Here is an 18,554-nt window from a genome sequence, read left to right on the forward strand (position 1 = left end):
TTTGTTCCCTTCAGAAGTTTCCTTCAGTTGTCTGAAGGATTTTAAATTAATTAGCAATACCTTGTTTGTGTTTGGAATCAATCATAATTGTTAGGTTGAATTTGTGTATGGTGTTTCTTGCTTCTTCAGGGGAATTTTATAGACAATTAACATTTGAGAGATTAACAAATGAAGGCAAAAAACAACATCAACAAAAAAAAAACCTCTGAGAATAGAGAACTTTTAATACAGGGACATGCTTAAAACTTTCCCAAGAAGATACACAGAAATTACACTTATTTTGGTTCATACATCTTAATATTTCTTCCTTTGGGCTTCTGTTAACCATCAGATTTGAGAAATAGCATCAAGTTTGAAAGCCAATTCAACAGCAGGGATGGAAGAATTTTTCATTGTAATTATCTTATTCAGGCCCACCTGACGAGCACAAGGTAACACGACTACTTCAGGGTCTTCCAGATACAGTCCCTGGCATTCTGGCTCAGAACTGGCAATGCATTTTTGTATGTTGATATTTTTGAACATCAATTTTTAAATTCCATTTTATCTCTACAGTTGCTTTTATTTGAAGATAATCCATTGTTCACATTACCTTATGAATCCTTTTTGGTTATTAATGACCTGTATGGAAGCCCAATCAATATAGGACAATGGGCAGCTGGTGAAAGTTAGATACGAAAAGCCATGTGGTGATGAAATGGACTAGAAGAGATGGACTAAAACAGAATCCAAGTTAAACCTGTAGATATTTACTGCATGTCTATGATATGTGAAATATCATATTGGAAGCCTTGGGTGATATGATGAATAATAATAGCTTAGTATACTATAATATTATCGTATAGTGGGCTCTATGCTCAGCCCTATCTTCACATGCTATTCTCATCCATCCTCTGCAACCACCTCTAATGAGATATGATTATCCCCATTCTACACGTGAAGAACTTGAATCTCAAAGAAGTTGAGTGACTTTTCAAAGGTGTCAGAGCTAGCACACATTAAAGCTGGGATTTCAATCCTATCCTGTCTGAACCTACGCCTTTAACAACTGACTTTCCCCTTTGGGAACTTGCAATCCATGAAAAACATAGACATATAAATGATCCACTACAACACAACATAAAATTCAATATGATTTACTATATATCTGTCTACCTACCTACCTATTTGACCATCCATCCATCTATTCATCCCCCTATCTACCCATGCAAGTGAATAAATGCTTTTCCCTTCCTCTCTTGTCCTGAAATGCAGTACTTTACACAACATCTCTAAAAAAATGGTCCTATGAGATTGAGTAATCAGTTGCAATTTATACTAAGCAGCAGCTTCTCAGTAATTTACTCCCTGAATTTGTTCTTCTTCCTTTTCTATGTTACTCATCATACACTTACTCCTGCTTCTCCAGGATTGCACTTTCTAAAAGGTACTAAAACAGAAAGTTTTTTTGCCTTATGCTCTGTTACCTAGGGAATATGGGTTTAGACTCATGTCCACTAAGGCAAGGGCATTTAATTGCTAAAGAAAAGAAATACGTTCCCCTCCCTGTGTCCATGTGTTCTCATTGTTCAACACTCACTTATGAGTGAGAACATGCAGTGTTTGGTTTTCTGTTCTTGTGTCAGTTTGCTAAGAATGATGGTTTCCAGTTTCATCCATGTCCCTGCAAAGGACATGAACTCAGCCTTTTTTAGGGCTGCATAGTATTCCATGGTGTATATGTGCCACATTTTCTTTATCTGAGAGAAATAGCAGAGGGTGGGGGGATTGGGGAGGGATAGCATTAGGAGAAATACCTAATGTAGATGATGGGGCAATGGATGCTGTAAATCACCACCATGGCATGTGTATACCTATATAACCTGCACCATCTGCACATGTACCCCAGAACTTAAAGTATAATAAATAAATTTTTTAAAAAAGAAAGGAAATATGGTGAACACCTGAAGCTGAAGAAGGAGGTGAAAAAAGGGTGAGAAATATACAGAGATTAACTTCACCCAAGGATTTGACCCTCATGAGCCCCATCCTGGGCATTCTTAACCCCTGTGGAAAACTCTGGGTTCAGTGTATCCGCAGAGGTTTTCCTCTGATTAATGGGTATTTTTTACTGGACTCAGCTAATTGATATATACTAGTATAGAGCAGAAAATCTTCTCAGCTGGGTAACATTAGGGAAAGTTACCTAACTTCTCTGAACCTCAGTTTCCTTGTCTCTGAAATAGAGAAACTAATCTCCGTATCATAGGCTTTTCATGAAAATTAAGTGAAATATGGTATGTAAGGTCCAAATACAGTACCTATTCTAAAAATGATTAGCGTCTGTCTATTTTATGGCTTCTTCCTTTTGGCTTGGCTTACATGGGCAGAAGTTGTAGATGAAGATAACTGAACTGCTACAGGGGAAGGATCAACTCGAAGCAATGAAAAGAAAAGCATGATCCCTGTTTGGTTACTGTCACATAATAGGGTGTTTGATTTGGAGTCTACTGTTAAATGTCTGTTGACCTTCCCACTTTGCAGCCCAGCTAACCCTTTATATAATCTAAATTTTGAATTTTTGAGTTTTCAGCATCAGAAGACACATTCTTCTTCATGAATCCTTCTAACAATAGCTTTGATGAAGAAGGAGAATCTAAAATCACAGAGTTAGTCTTTGGTGATTTGTAAATGCTCTTTGCAGTTGCTTACCCTCAATGATCAGATATAACTGGGGTTTGGTTACTGAATAAGTCAAGGCTGGTTGGGTTTTATGCCATGCCAATAAACAACTTCAAACATCTCACTGGCTTAAAAAAAAAAATGAAGGTTTATTTCTCAGACATAGTAAAGTCCCTAGCTGATCTGCTGAAGGCTCTTAACATTGTCCTCTGTCTAGGACCTAGGGTGATATAGCAACCAGTATCTGAAATATTGCTGATTTGCTGTGAAGGAAGAAAAGAGAGAGAGAGAAGACAACTTTGGGAGGGCTGAATACATCAACTATTAAGTGCTCTAATTTGGAAGTGACTTACATCATTTTAACTCACGAGTTACTGGCCAGAACTATTCACATTCTCTCCGACCCCATCCTCCCCAGGAAACTAGGATACACAATGCCACCAAGCCTCTGGAAGGCAGAAGAACTGGGAACAATTGGCAAAGAACACTAACAAGTACACCATCCTCATAAACATTGCTCGTGCTTTCTGTTTGGCATTTACTTTAGCACAATCTAGTTGACTTGTTTTAGTTTTTTACTGGATTTTAAAAGAGACAGGACAGAGTGTGGGTGCAGAGGTCTCTGTCTATCAGCCTGGTGCATTATTCAAGTGTAGTTGTTAATGGTCATGCCAACCTACCCATTATCATGCTTATTCTGCCTGAAGGTTTGACATTTATTCCAAAGAATGGTGGGAAGTTGTCAAGTATGTCCTTGTGAATACAAATTCAAAGAAAATTCCACTCAATGAGTCTAAGGAGACTGCAAGTGACCATAATTACATCTCTTCAGTAAGTCCTGAGGGGATGTCTTGAACCTGGCTTTTAACTAAATGGAATATGAAAAATACGCACATTCATAACTTCTATGCATACTGGCTAATGACAAGGAGAATGTGTCTCAGAATGAGAGAATCTTTTTTTTTGGCTTAAAAGAATAATTTGTTGCTCTAAAATACATAAGTCATACTACCTACAGGTAGGTAACATTTCAAAAGGTGCTTCATCTTGTGGTCTTACTGATTTAAATAGATTTATTTTACATGAACTAATGGGGCAGAAAAAACTTTCACAAAGGCAACAAAATAGAATATTTAAAAGCATTTCTGTAACATAAGTTTTACAGACAAATATGTCTGATATTTGCATGTTTTGAGCAGGAAATAATGCACAGTCAATTGTGTGTGTGTGTGTGTGTGTGTGTGTGTATGTGTGATAAAAATTTGAAACTACATCAGACCTTCCACATATTACCTGCTCTAACACCTCTATTTTAGAGATGCAGAAAGTAAAACCCATTGAAGTGGAGTCACCCATTGGCTCTCAGAGACCAACTAGAACTGAGAACTTTGGAACCTGGATTTTATCTAAATGGAATATGAAAAATATGCACATTAATAACTTCTGTGCATACCTAAAGACAAGAAGAATGTGTCTCAGGATGAGACAATCTTGCCTCTCACCATTGCCATTGCAAAAGTGTTGTCACCATGACCCACAACTGAATTGTTAAATTACATTTTTTGGTGATGGTGGTAGTGGTGAAATTGATCCAAATTGATGGTCAGAAGAATTTGTTACGGAATAGAGTACTGTTATTCATATTTCTAAGAATAAAATAAAATTTTTTGAACAAGAAAGTAGTATTACATGGCAAGAGAAGTGAGGTTTCTGGATCAAAGACCAGAGAAGAAAACTGGATTTACTAAAGGCAGCCACAAAACTGAGATGAGTCACTGTCTTATCTTAAATCTAAATTCATCTTGACACCTATTTTCCTATTTCATTGGTGATTATTTAAGAGGCTGTTACAGAAAAGGTCCAGTCTGAATTGAAGTACAAATCTTAAGGCTATTCATTTTATTTTTAAAGAAGATTGCTTCAAGGAAATCAAATAATATTTCAATGAATATTAAGACTATAAATCTAGAGAGGTGAATTTTTTTTAATCACAACAAAAAACTGGCAAATCAAGGCCATTAACAGCACATTACTTTTTTTGGAAGGGCTGTAGGAATTACATTTCATTTCCTCTTGCATCCTCTATCCATTTATGGTCTGGCTGATTCAGGTGCTTCTGAGAAATTTGAGTGAAAAAAAATCTACTCAAGCACCTCGGAAATTATGCCAACTTGTAGGTGGAAGGAACGATTTTAGTGTGTCTGCAGACTGTTCTAGCCTTGGAACGTTCATTTAGAGAGGCCAGGTAAATGTGAGAGAGAGAGGGTACCGCTCAGTTTCTTACCTAATGTGTTGTAACACTATTCTTATCCCTTACAACTGTCTAAAAGGATTCTTTTTTTAGACTTTGTATGCTAGTTACCCCAAAATATTCTGTGGTAGTGAGTTCCAAAAACTAATTACATGTCACATAAAAACACCGTCCTCGTATCTATTTCAAGTTGGCCATACCTCACTCTTTCTTCTTGCATAGATAGTTTACGGATGTTCCTAGGATTTCCGATTCACTAGTTCCTGCTATTGTGGGTTGCTAAGTTTTATTTTGATTTTTGTTTTCTTTTCTAAACATGGCTGCCACTGCTGTTCATATTTGCATTTTGTTTACCGGACTGTTGATATCAGGATTCTGCTCTGGGGGCGGCTTCATGCTCTTCTCTTTTGCCAAGTGAAGTCATCCTTCTCTATGGCTCCAAAAATCCTCTCTAGGCTAATGAGACAGATTTTTTTTTTTAATCTCCAGCCCAAGCTTCTCCTATATTCTGAAATATTTTGTATCTAAATGCCTACTTGACATCTCTACTGAGACATATTACAAACATATAGAAGTTATAGAACCAAAAATGAACCCTTGATGCCCAAACCCACTATCGTTTCTTCTCCACTCAGTAGCTGTATATACCTGTATTCTCTACTCAGTAGATAGCAACAATCCCAACCAGATGGGAAGGCCAGAAAAGCAGTCCAGCCAGGCTTAGATTATACTCCAAAGATCAATGTATGAATCTGGGTCAGTTTTGTTACTTGTTTAAGAATGGGCTTTCATGAAGGTACTGATATGAACCTTTATAGTAGGAATGTACAAATCTATTTAAAATATTGGTCAGGTGGGTAGGGTGTTCTGTGTATATTTTCAAAGAGCTCAAAGCCAACATTAGAAGAGAAATCTCTGGCAGTAAGCTAAATTCTGTTGGAACATTCATGGAAATTGCTAGTAGATTATCCAACACCCTAGCAAATCTCTTTATAGTTCCTTTGAACGCAGGAAACACACCGTTAGGGTCATGTGCTGTGGAGACACTGTGGCTACAAATGAACAAGATGAAAATCTATGCTTGCAAAGAGCTTATACTGTGCCACAGAGGTGGTGTTGTCCCTTAGAAGAAGTTCTAGGAATCTGTGGGGTATTTCTCTGGTCATAATGACTGCATGCTGCTAGACCTCCTGAACAACGAAGAATAATCCCACATCCCACACACATTCAGGTGTCCTGTTAACAACTGATATAAGTAATCTGGAATCACAGCACCAAAGTCAATGCTGACCATGTTTCTGAGTCACCAATACTACACGTGTTCCCCAGTCTTTATTCCTAGCGGTGTGTGTTCATGGCAATTTTACAAACAGATGCTAGCATATCACTACTTCTTTATGTCTTCCAGTGAAGCCTACTTTATTATAAATTACTTTCTTTTTATTACTCCTTTATAGTATAGTTATGCCAGTATATTGATTTTTAAAAATTATGTGTAGGTAAAATATATGTACTCTGAATTTGATTTCAGGAGAGCAAGGAGGTTGTTACAAAGGATTTATTGTAAAAGTACAAGGGAAGAAATCTGATATAATTGAGAACTACTGCCCTACAGGGTAAACCATACAAATATCCTGATAATTTTGGCATCTCTGCTCCATTGTAGCAATATAAGGAGCAGCTAGGCATCATCAGTCAAGGCTTCAATGCAAACATATATTTTTGTAAGATTACTGCTAACCCTAGTCTTTTTTTCTTCTTTTTATTTTTTGGCTGCAAAAGAAAAACTCAGAACTAAATGAAATGCTATTGGTTAATAAGATGCTAGAGAAAATAATGCTCTTTACAAAAAGCTTTCACACAAAGGGAACATCCCAGCAGGGGGCTGAGGGTTGCCAAGAGCAAAACCCATCAGGCAAGGTAGTGGCTAGGAGAGCAAAAATACCTGAGTGTGTGTGTTAATTCCCTTTGATCAACACTGCCACAGCTCTCCTCCCAGAACTAACCAGATAAACCATCTAGTGCAGAACGCTTACTTGCCTGATCAATGGAATTTGACAGCTATAGTTTAAACTTAAGAAGTAAAATTTAAAACTAAATTGAAATTAGAAATTGTGCTGGAGGTTGCTAGGTGACCCGGGCTAGGAACGTTGCTATGGACAGGGATCAGGATTGTTTTGGCTTGAGGGTATGTCAGATTTTCCTAGAAACTTCAGAGTATTCATTCTCTTTAAAAACAAAAAAAAACAAACAAACAAAAATTTTAACCACTAGGGGGAGGGAGAGGAAACCAAAATAACAATAAAACAACAGAAATCCCCAAAAGGCATCATTCTACAGGAAAACAGACAGACCAGATGTTTTTCCTGAGGAAAGATAAATCTACTCCCTCCCTGCCCACTTCTCCACTCCAACTCCTAGTATCATAACACTAATTCAGAACTTAGCTTTGAGAAATTCAATGAATGGTTCTGATACTACATGATGGGAAGTTTCAGTCATCAGTTAAAACCTAAGCCTGAGTGAAACAGAGTGGACCCCTGCTTAACTGCATTAAGGAACATTCCAGGAGAGCCCATGACATTAGCACTAATGACAACAACCCGTCCCTACCTCCTCCTCTGCTCGCCTGCCAGCATAACCTCTGCGCTCATGAAGAGAACCTAGAATTTTATTTTGCGACATAATTTTGCCTTCTCTCACTTCTTTGGTCCAGGATATCTGATTTTAAATCTCCAACAATGAAACATCATAACCCTCCTACAGGATGACAGTAGATGGCCATCTCTCCATCCTCTGAGTATCATCAGCACATTGTTTACGTAATTCACTTAGCTCTAGATTGTCCTACAGTTAGTTGTCTGTGAGTATCATGCTAGAAGCTAGTGCTGATATGAAACAGAAACTTTATGTGGTTATCATGGATGTATGCATATAATTATTATCATTTTATAGAAGACAAAACTAAAACTCAAGAAAGAAGTAAGTTGGCCACAGTCATTTCTCTGGCAAGTGGTTGTACTGGTATTTGAATTTTGGTCCACATGATACCACTGCACTAGAAACTTCCTTTACAAAGTGTTATAGGGCAGAATCTTTTATATTCCCAAGTCACCTAGTTGTTTCTTTTTTTGCAACTCTATATACACAATTACTTGGCCAATTCTCCTTTATCCATTAGACTGTGGGTCCATGGGGACAGGAATAGTGTCCATCTTGCTTTTCACATTGTCCTAATGACTAGTGCTAGTGGAATGCCCATTATTAAAGAACTAAGTATCTGCGGTGCTTCTAGTTCCTACAATGGCACCTTGGTTTTACAAAAGGGCATTTTGGACTCTATGTGTAAGTACAGAGTGTCCATTTGCAATCGTTTTCAAAATAAAGTAAATCACAGAAGCTAAAGAAAGGGGAAGGAAAATTCTTCCTATAGAAAGTGTTTATTGTGTTTAAGACACATACAAAGTCTTCTCTTTTGATAATGCTGTGTCATCTAAAATTAGTATTATCTACACATATATCTATCTTCCTGTACAGACCATATATAAAAAACATTTGACTATCATTTATGGATACTTCTAATTAGAAACATATTTAGTGGACATCCTGAAATTTAACTCATTGCTAGTGTGTTTATTATTAATTAAATATTTGACAAAATAAAAAGGGCTAGGAAGAATAAAAGTGTCTCCATATTAATAGTAGAGTTATTTATACTAGCCCCGAACTAGGAGGATTAAATCAATTATGGTGTATCCATACAATGGAAGACTATACAGCAATGAAAATGGACAAATTATTGTATATCCTATAGCAGAGATGTATCTCACAACAAAACTTTGAATGAAAGGTGTCAAATGCAAAAAAAATGCATAAATTCCATTTATAGAAAGATCTAATACAAGCAAAATTCATCTATGGTGTTCAAGTCAGAATACTGATTGTTCTGGCTGTGGACAGAGTAGTGATGGGAGCTCCTGAGGTGCTGATAATGTATTTCTAGATCTGTGTGCTAGCTCACAAGTGCTCACTTAGAAAAACTCCATGAGGCACTAATGACTTACACAGTTCTCAATGTGTTATATTTTAATAAAGATTCACTTTTTAAAAAGCTCTCCATAGTATCTATACTGATGAAGTTTTACACCCACACCCACACACACCCATATACATCTATATATATTAACATACTTATGTGTAGACTCCTATCCAACTTACCGTTTCTTTAGTGTCTTTGCTATTTATTTACTTATTTATGCTTCTGTATCCTAGGACCTAAGTGGAAGACTACCTAGCCTTCTATTCATTATTTGTGGGTTGGAGGCTGAAATTCAAACATTTACTCAAACACATCCAAAACACATATATGGCTTAAATATGGCTTTTCCTAGCCTTGCATAAATGTCTGATTCATATCTTGTGTATTCCACACTCTAGTGACATAAAGAAAATAAGTCATTGGTCATAGAAAAACCTACATGCAAATCTTATTAACCTGATTAAAACCTAAGCTTAAAATAAAAAAAAATAGAAGAAGCTAATCTAAGTCACAGAGATTCCTTTCTTTTCCAAATAACATTGTAAAAACAATTTTTAGCCCTATTTAGTGCTGAACTTCAATTGTTTATATATATTTTAGAACATAATTAACATACGGCCAATATTTTCCACAGTATATTGAAGTTGAGCAGTGAAATAATTAATTTTAACAATAAAATTTTATTCAGATATTAAGTTGCGTAGTTAAGAAGTGTGAGTGTGTGTGAGAGATCTTTTCTCCAAACTATTCAAAATTTCCATACTTATATTGGAAAATCTAATAATCATGTCATATTCAGTGTATCCAAATTCTAATTATAATGCTTTTAAGAAGACTAACATCTTCTTCCAACTTACTCTGAATCTAAGGGACCACTTCTTTGCCACTAATAATAGTAAAAGTCCAAGTTCATTAAGCAAAGATAGTATGGACTGCATGAGGGCGTTAATACTCTGAGATGAAGACAGAGGTTAATGATTTTAAAAATTTTTCAAACAAAAAAGTTCTCTCTTCTCTTTTCTTTCTCCCTCCTTCCTCTACCCCCTCTCATTCTTCTCTTCCGTAAACTCAGCAGAAACTTTACAGCGTAAAAGGACATCCTAGGGGAATCATGGCACAGCTTGAAAGCGGTTTCCTGCTCCAGCCTGATCCCAAGTCTCTCCTGGGAGGAAGCGAGTGGAGCCTTCTCTCCGCAGGTCCGCTGGGAGGCCGGGAGACCAGGTGGCAGCAGCCTCCCCAGGCGCCGGGCACCCCTCGGCTGGCCCAGGGACTTACCACGAGCGCGCAGCACAGCAACTTGTTCATTGTGGTCCCTGGAAACCTCAGGCGTTTGGAGGCGGCGGCTGGGCGAGCGCTCCGGTGCGTCTCCGCAGCCCGTGCGCTCATCACGTTATATATAGTGTCCCGGGAACAGGAAGTATCGCCTGCCTTTGATCAGTCATTTTTCTATCCTGGACCAAACTTTGCACCTTTCTTTTTTAGGAAGCTTGGGCGGGAGCCGTGGGAGGTGTGCAGAAAGCTCCAGGGTTAACGCTTTCAGGGCTGGGGCGGAAAGGATCCCCCAGAGAGGTGGGGCTTGAGGGGTGGGGCGGTGGTGTCTGGACCCTGGGAGAGCAGGGGGGAAAAAAAGCCACCGGGCTGCGGAACAAGGCGGCTGCTGTCTCCTCCGTGGGGCTCTGAGGTTTCCCGGCCCCTTCCCGCCAGCGGCCGGCCTCCTGGCAGTGGGGACCAGCGGTGGGAGGGCTGGGCGCACGCTGGGCAGCCGCTGTGCTTGTGTCTCCTCCACCCTGAGCGTCCGATTCAGCCAAGATCCGGATGCAACTGGAGTGCGTCCCAGATACTTTGTCAGCTCACTGGGTGAAAGCTGTGAGTTTCCGCAGTGCCCTGTTGCCTGACCCCTTCACTTCGGGTTCTGCAACCTCAAATTACAAGGCCCCTCTTTATGCATTGCATTGTCTCTGAGCCCTGTTGGGGGAGTTTGCAATCATTCATCTTCAAGTTTACGTAGTAGGAATTTTTCTAACTCATGTCTGATTGGCCCTAAAGCCCGTGCTATTCCGCGTTCATGCCTTGTTATCTGGGGTAGTTAGAGCCAGAAAAAGTCTGCAGAGTGAAAATTGGACTGCCTAGGGCAGGGAGAAACTCGAGAGGCACTATCTCCTTCACCAACACCATCATCATCAAGGGGCTATTGGTACTGGAGCTTCCTACGAGCTGAGCTTCTGGAGTTGCCTCTTCGAGGTCTTTCCAGTGGCCTCAAGTTATAGACAGAAGTTTAGCACTTTGCTCTAGGATTCACTGTCTCCCGCATCAATCCTACCAGCTGTTCCTCTGGAAGTTAGACTTGATGACTTATAAAGTGTTGTCCCATTCATGGATTCTCAGCTTGCCACTGAAACTGTTTACAGATGGCTGAAAAAGTCCCTGAAGCGCTGCTTCCTCATCAGGGCCAAGTGTTCAAGTTATATGTCTCCCGAGAAGGGCAAATGCTGCCTTTTACTAGACTGAAGGAGAAGAAGGTGAAGATATCAGGAGAGGGGACCCCTGGGGAGCGAGCATGGCCCACTGGGATCAGAGCATCTACCCCTTCCAATGGACATCCTTCCACCAGGTTCAAAGTGAATCCATAGACTGTTCCACTGTGCAAATTACAGAAGACAGGGGGTGTCATTCAGCTTTGTCCCTCAAGGGCCATAATATAACAGCATGCTGGTTTCTTAAGTGAACTAGTGAATAAATGTAGCTCAGTGAGTGTGGACAAAGTTATAGAACTCCAGATTACCCCTCATATTTTGAATCTTTCTTTTGACATCCACAACCTGAGGTACCAACACTTGTCATGGGACTCAAGTCAATCCAAGCATTAGAAGTGAAGCACTATATAAAGAGCAGTATTATTGTTTTTGTTAGAGTAATATTTGTCTAGGATATTATTTGAAGGTGTTTTTCTCAAAACGTAAAATGATGCCAATACGTGGGTGTCAGACCTGGGAGAAAACTAATCAAGAATTGAGTCCTGCAGTGTTAACCCTGGGAAAGGTTCATGTCTGCTTAAGCCTCATCTATAAGATAAAAATATACTGATATTGTAGAAGTGTAAGAGAAAGCAAATGGAAGCATTTAAAAAAGAATTACATAAATGATGGTGATCACTAGTTGTGAGCATTGAATAAAGTAATGCATGTAAAATAACTCAGCACAATGCCTGGCCCACAGGAATTATTTCCTATTGGTACGATTATTCTAGGGGAGTACCTCAGATACTTACTACCTTACAAAGATACTTGCATAGGCCAACATCTTAGTATACAGACACCTAGATTTGAGCCCCAACTCCACTTTTTCCTAGCTCTGTGACCTCAGACTAGTTGCGTATCCTATTTGTGTTTCCATTTTTTTAAATTTCTATAATGAGGATAATAATCACATCTACCTCAAAGTATCGTAAAGATTATTATAAAAATTGAATTAGATAAAAGATGTAAAACACTCAAAATAGTGTCCAGCACATAGTGAGTGCTCATTAAGTGTTGTTATCATCTGAGGTTCTCGTGGGGACATTTGTATGAGCACAAGGCAAATCTAGATTGTAAGCTCCTGAGGGCAGGAACTACATATTTTTCTATGGTATTTGCTGAAGCTTTTAGCTCAAATTCTGGCTCTTCCTGTAATGGAGCGACGATCGTGATTTGGGGATTTGGGGGATTGGTAATTAGCTGTAATCCGGAGACAGGTTGGGGCACCATTTATCTAGAATCACAAAATAGACTGTGTATTGACTGTGCATCTCAGGGCCTAACTGTGGGCCTTTTATCCATCATCCACTGACGGGAAACTGACAGAGACTATGAGTTATCAGTCATTTCATTTGTTATATTCTTGGAGCAATCTGGCCAATCCTCTAGGGTATTCCTAAGTAATCTACTACTGTGGGCTGCTGGCTCTGAACACTCTGAGCCAGAGTTCATTTTAAGATTTAATTGGAATGGACCCAGGGATTCCAGACTGAACCCAAAGGGGGACTTACGGACAGTATCTGGAAGACTACATTCATCTTCCTGTGACAGATCCTTCACTGGCAGAGGCTGTCGGTGACATTAAGCAGAATGTCACATAATTTAACCTTCTGTTTCTGGACACCAGATATATGTGATACTAGCTTTCTAGGGGACATCTCATTATATTCCTCATGTCCTCTTTCTTAAACTCTTCTGAATTAGGCCCCAAGTTGAACAGATTTTGGATTGCCACCCAATGACACACTGTCTACTTCCTCTAAGCCCCCATTTTAGCCACTCCTAAAGCTTAGAGAAATGGTGCCTGAATATAAGGAGTTCCTATGGGGAAAACACTTCATCTCTTTAGCACAGCAGCACAGCCCATGATTCAGAAGGTTATTTATAATCATCATCATGATAGAAATACGTGAGTCTCAGGAAAGCAATTGACTAGGGTGATTTGGGAGACAAGGCATGGACCTCTAAGGTGACTGATCAAGTGTCTGAAACATCTTGTGCTTAAGATTCCTCACCTGAAAATTGGAAATACTAGTTCTGATTGTACAGACAAAAGGATATTAACTTGAAGAACAAGAATAAATTCCTTGTTATTTTATTGTTGTTAAAAAGAAGCCTTATTCTGATTTTATAAAAGGAACAGAAAAAGGAGAAAACTGAGCAGATAGCCCATTGATTTATTTCATTAATGCTTATCAATTTATTAAAAAGCACAATTTTAATTATATTAATATTTGAGACAAAAGCTATTTGCCTTTATAGGTCTTCCAGACTATGTTTTAAGATGTATATGTATGTATGCCTTAAAAAAAAATGTACAGAAAGATAAAGTTATCTAGCTGACTCATTTTCTGATGAAGCAAGTCAACAGTTGTTTAAGAATTTGCTTGAACGTGTTGGACTAGGGGTCAGTAGCTGCTGTTTATGGTTCACTACTCACCTGTAATGTGATGCTGGCATTACTAGCCATATATTAAAATAGCCCTTTCTTTGAAAATTGGCTTTAATCAATCACACAGATATATAAATATAAACAAGACTGTGTGCTACACGAAAAGAAATAAGTGGCAATAGAAGGACCTGACCCTGTGTAACTTTTAACCAGAACTCTGAAAACTGCATATATTAACAAATGATGACCACGTGGTGAAGAGGTGGGGAGGAACAGCCTTTGAGCAAGGAGGCCGGGGTATCAGTAGGTCTCCCAGTGGGAGGAAGCAAGGTGGGATTTAAGGAATCAGAAACATTCCAGTACAGTTGCTGCATGGAGAGCGACACATTGCGTGGTCCGGGAGGGGCTGAAGAGGTGAGTAGACAATGGTCAGGTTGCAGGTGTGAGTGATTCCGGTCTGTCTTCAAAGACCCATACAAAGCACTAAAGAGTTTTAAGCATAGGAGTGTGTCTTAATCACTTTGCATTATTACAACAAAATATCATAAACTGGGTGGCAAATTTAAGAAACAAAATTTATTTCTCACAGTTCTGGAGTCTGGAAGTTGGAGATCCAGAAACCAGCATGGCTGAGTTCTGATGAGGGCCTTGTTCTGATTTGCAGACTGCCAACTTTGCCTTGTAACCTCACATGGCAGAAAGGTTCTCTCTGGGGTCTCTTTTATAAGGGTCCTAATCCTATTTGTTAAGGCTCCACCCTCATGACCTAATCACCACCCAAAGGTGCCCTCTCCTAATACCATCACCTTGAGGGTTAGGATTTCAACATTCGAATTTTTGAGGAACACAGCATTCAGTCCATAACAAAATGACACCATCATTTCAGCTGCTAAAGGATGGAATTCTCTGAACCTCACCCTGCAAACCTCTCAGGGCAGTAAATACAAATATAGAAATGTAAGAGAAAACTCTCTGAAGCTGCACATCACAGACAAATTGATGACACCTCTGGGTAGGGAAGTTGGGAAATAAGGAGCAATAACCTAGACAGTCTATAACAGGAGTCTGTTCTTATCAGCTCAAGGAAGAGACACAACTTCTTGTTTATAAACTTTTTGCCAGTCACTCCATTCACTTCAACTGGAGTTTCCAGAAACTCAGATAGTCATCTAGTGCCTACTCAGTCCCAAGAAACCGGTTTCTTAATTAACTGATGCATATTACAAATAACCACTAATCGGATGGCTTCTAAAGAAATAAGTATTTAAATCAACAAAGTGTTAAAGAATACTGCACACTGACTCAGGGTTCCTCCTCAAAAATTATTGATGAAATTTGGTCATCTCTAGTATTAATTCAGAAATTCTCCCACTTCCCGATCCCCATGCAATTTGTCTGTACCTGGCTAATGAAGATGTCTTCATTAGATAAAAACTCTTAAAACTATTCTCTTAACAGTCAATGAGGTGCTTCTATCTGGGAAAGTCCCCACCTGGAACTAAAATAAACTTTCAGAAACAGAGGTTTTGATGAGATAGTTTTCAGAGACAGTAGCCTACAAGAGTAAATTGCTTCCTGAAACACGTGTTTACCTATAAAAGCCTTAACCTAAAGGAACCTTTTTAGGTAAATATTAAACTAAAGAGGGGAGTGAAGTCCCTTAACATTTAGTGAAGGGTTACCATTAACAAATCAGGAAAGAAAGTATGTCTCAGCATCAAAGACATAATCATTCATTTATTCAGCAAATATTACTTACTGTCTACTATGTGCCAAGCACTGAGTTAAGTACCCTGATACAGATCAAAAGTCCCCATACTTCTGAAGCTTACAGCCAAGTTGGAGAGAAAGAGTCACCAACTAAACTGAGAAATAAACTCTTCAGATGGTGATAGGTCGATTTTAGAGAGGTGATGTCTACAACACTAGTTAAGATAATGCAAGGGTAACTGACTGTGAAGACCTACTTTAGCTGAGCTTTTTAGGGAAAGGTTGTAGAAGCCACTTTTGATCAGACAATGGAGGTAGAGAAAAAAGCACATGAGGTGGCCCAAGGGAGCAAAGTCAATGAGGCTCGACCCAAGGGAACTGAGAGAGAGAAACCTTATGTGTCCGGAGAGGTGAGCAGGGCCAGTTCATGCAGTGTCTAGGGGGTCAGGGCAAGGACTTGTCAGTTGAATCTATGGACAGTAGGAAACCACTGGCATATCTTAAATGTGAGTGAAGTGATTTGACATATATGCTAACAGGTAATGTGGCTTGAGTGGAAGCAGGAGGAACATTGGGTCATTGTCTCTAGGACAATCATCATTGAATGCTTAGAATACTTTAAGAATGAATTCTCTAGCCAATCCTGTACCTCACATACCCATAATTTCACCCACAGAAGCCCATTTTGCCACCATTATGCTAGGTAACAAAGCCACTGGTGTTGCTGAGAGATGGACAGGGCTGAATCCCTGGAATGGGAACCTTCTGATGAAATACTAGTTCCTTTACTGGGAAGTGGGAATCCCAGTGAAGTCAATTGCCCACCTGGAGAGAGTAGCTCAACCTGAAGAATGTGTACATAAGGTCACACTGCCTGTGCTGAAGTATTTTGAAATAAATTACAGACATAATAACAGCATTCCAGAGCAAGTGAGTAGGCAGAGGAAAGAGTTGTGTGCAGGGAAGAGCCCAAACTACAGTGGGAGAGAAAGAATGGGAATTGGCTCTGGAGGAATATGAACAATGCATAAACAAAAAGCAGCCCTACTTTCATCACTGCAGTTTCTTCTCGGGTACATAAAGCAACCTTTAAGGGTTCGTATTTCTGTAGGTTCTACATGGCATTTGGTGAGAACTGGGGTGAGAGTAGCGGAACCTGAAAACAATCGAATTCATTCTTTGATTTGGGTAGGAAAGACATCATGCTTTAGGTTCTTCTCTCAAAAGACACACTGCTTCTGCTGAGTAGAGTTCCAGTAAAGCCTAAGGCACACTTGCATTAATAAACCAGAGCAGTTAACAGGGTTTTGTACAATGGCACCAGAGGCTGCATGGTGATTTGCTTGTTCTAACTCCGGTCAGTGTATGGCAGGTATGCCTTCTCGGCAAGAAAAAGCCTCATGGCTGGGGCTTTCAAATTCATGAACACTATGGGTCTTCTGCTCAGAAGAAAAAAGTGTATCTAAGTTTACACAAATTTAGCATTCAATTTCAAAAAGTTCAAGGCCTATGGCTCCAGTGGGGAAATTGATTTGGAATACGATGAGACCTTTCACTGCTCAGTTTCAAAGAGATGTTTATTCCTTGGTTAGTAATAATATTGTTGTATCATCATTTGTCATATTTCAATATTTATCTTTCCAGTGTTCTTGACCAGGATACCAATTTTGAATTTTCAATGAGGGTTATATAAATGAGGGTTGTTTTCTCCTCACTGGTGCATCATTACACTAACCAAGTCTATAAATGGGCTTGTCCTTTGAAATTATGTACCCTCAACAGCTCAGATCTCAAGGCAGCTGATTCTGCCTGGCAGGTGTGGGATGTGTGATTGAGTCATTCTAGAATCTCAAAGAGATATTTGTTGGAGGGAGCAGCAAACAGTGACTGATTCAGTAGCTCCTTGGCTTCCAAACAACCTGGTACTTACCACAGTTTACATTTGAAGGAAGCTCTGCCCCTTCTTTAGTGGGTGTTAGATGTAGGGAGATGAAAGGAAGATAAAAGCAGAAGTTCCAACAGGCAAGCAGAGTGGGAAGTGTGGAAGAGGGGATTTCTTTTCATGGTCTTTTTAAAGAACAACACAAAATACCAGTGTCAGATAAGGCTTAGAGAGCACAGAATGAAGATCTGGAAGTTCAGTAGTAAATGTGGTCATCTGAGGCCTTTGTAAACTGAAAACGATAGAGCAGAGTCATTAGAGCTCAGGCTCTGAGGTTAGACTCTTGCCATGTGAATCTTTGTTCAAAAGTTTTGTCTTTTCATTGCTCTGTGCCTCGGTTTCTCGAGGCAATAAAGAACTGAATAATAGTATCCACCTCCTAGGATTGTTTCGAGTATTCAATGAGAAATATATACAAGGCACTTATAACAATGCTTGGCAAGCCATAAGCTCTCAGCAAACATTAGCTCCTATCTGCAATCAAATTCACTGCTGAGTTACTTGAGAGTGATTGTACCTTGTGTTGTGTGGAGACAGCTATTAGGTCATTGCATGAGGAGATGTTATAATTTTAAAGAATGTTCATGCTACAGCTACTATCTATTTAAAAGTATTAACTGGTATACAAAACTGAAAATCTCCTGACAATCTGGCAGTCATGTCAGCTGGGGCATGTGTCCCCAAGTGCTCACAATGTGCTCAGCCCCATGCTGGACACTGTGAAACCTACTGAAATTGGCTATTCATGCCTCTTCTTTGACTTCTCTATGTCTCTTGATCAAAACTTGTTCTATACTTTTTCACATGGATTTTAAAAAGCTTCAGTAAAGAAGTGACACAGGAGGTCAGAAGGCATAATGATGTAAGTATGGTATGAAGTCCTTAGAAGTTTAGAGATAGGAAGGATACATTTAAAAGGAGATGCAGATGGTATTTGGAAAGGCTTCTTGAAAGAGAAGGTGCTTCAAACATTAGCAGTGCTTTGAGAGGCAGATATGGGAAGGAAATGGATTCCAGGCAAGAGAAACAAGGCAACTGAAGAC

At 39.3% G+C, this 18,554-nt stretch overlaps 1 protein-coding gene across 1 annotated transcript in view; it reads right to left on the reverse strand.

Annotated features, from left to right (window-relative positions):
- The window catches only part of TNFRSF11B (TNF receptor superfamily member 11b), a 28,059-nt gene extending 17,441 nt beyond the window's left edge, over nt 1–10,618 (reverse strand). Inside the window, exon 1 of the mRNA XM_012443321.3 lies at nt 10,227–10,618. Coding sequence (XP_012298744.2) covers nt 10,227–10,337 — 111 coding nt within the window. The 5' untranslated portion in view covers nt 10,338–10,618. The remainder of the gene's footprint in view (nt 1–10,226) is intronic.
- Between the last annotated feature and the right edge of the window lie 7,936 nt (nt 10,619–18,554).

This window comes from Aotus nancymaae, unplaced genomic scaffold (assembly GCF_030222135.1).
Source record: "Aotus nancymaae isolate 86718 unplaced genomic scaffold, 86718_ANA_hifiasm-v0.15.2.pri h1tg000036l, whole genome shotgun sequence".
Taxonomy (NCBI): domain Eukaryota; kingdom Metazoa; phylum Chordata; class Mammalia; order Primates; family Aotidae; genus Aotus; species Aotus nancymaae.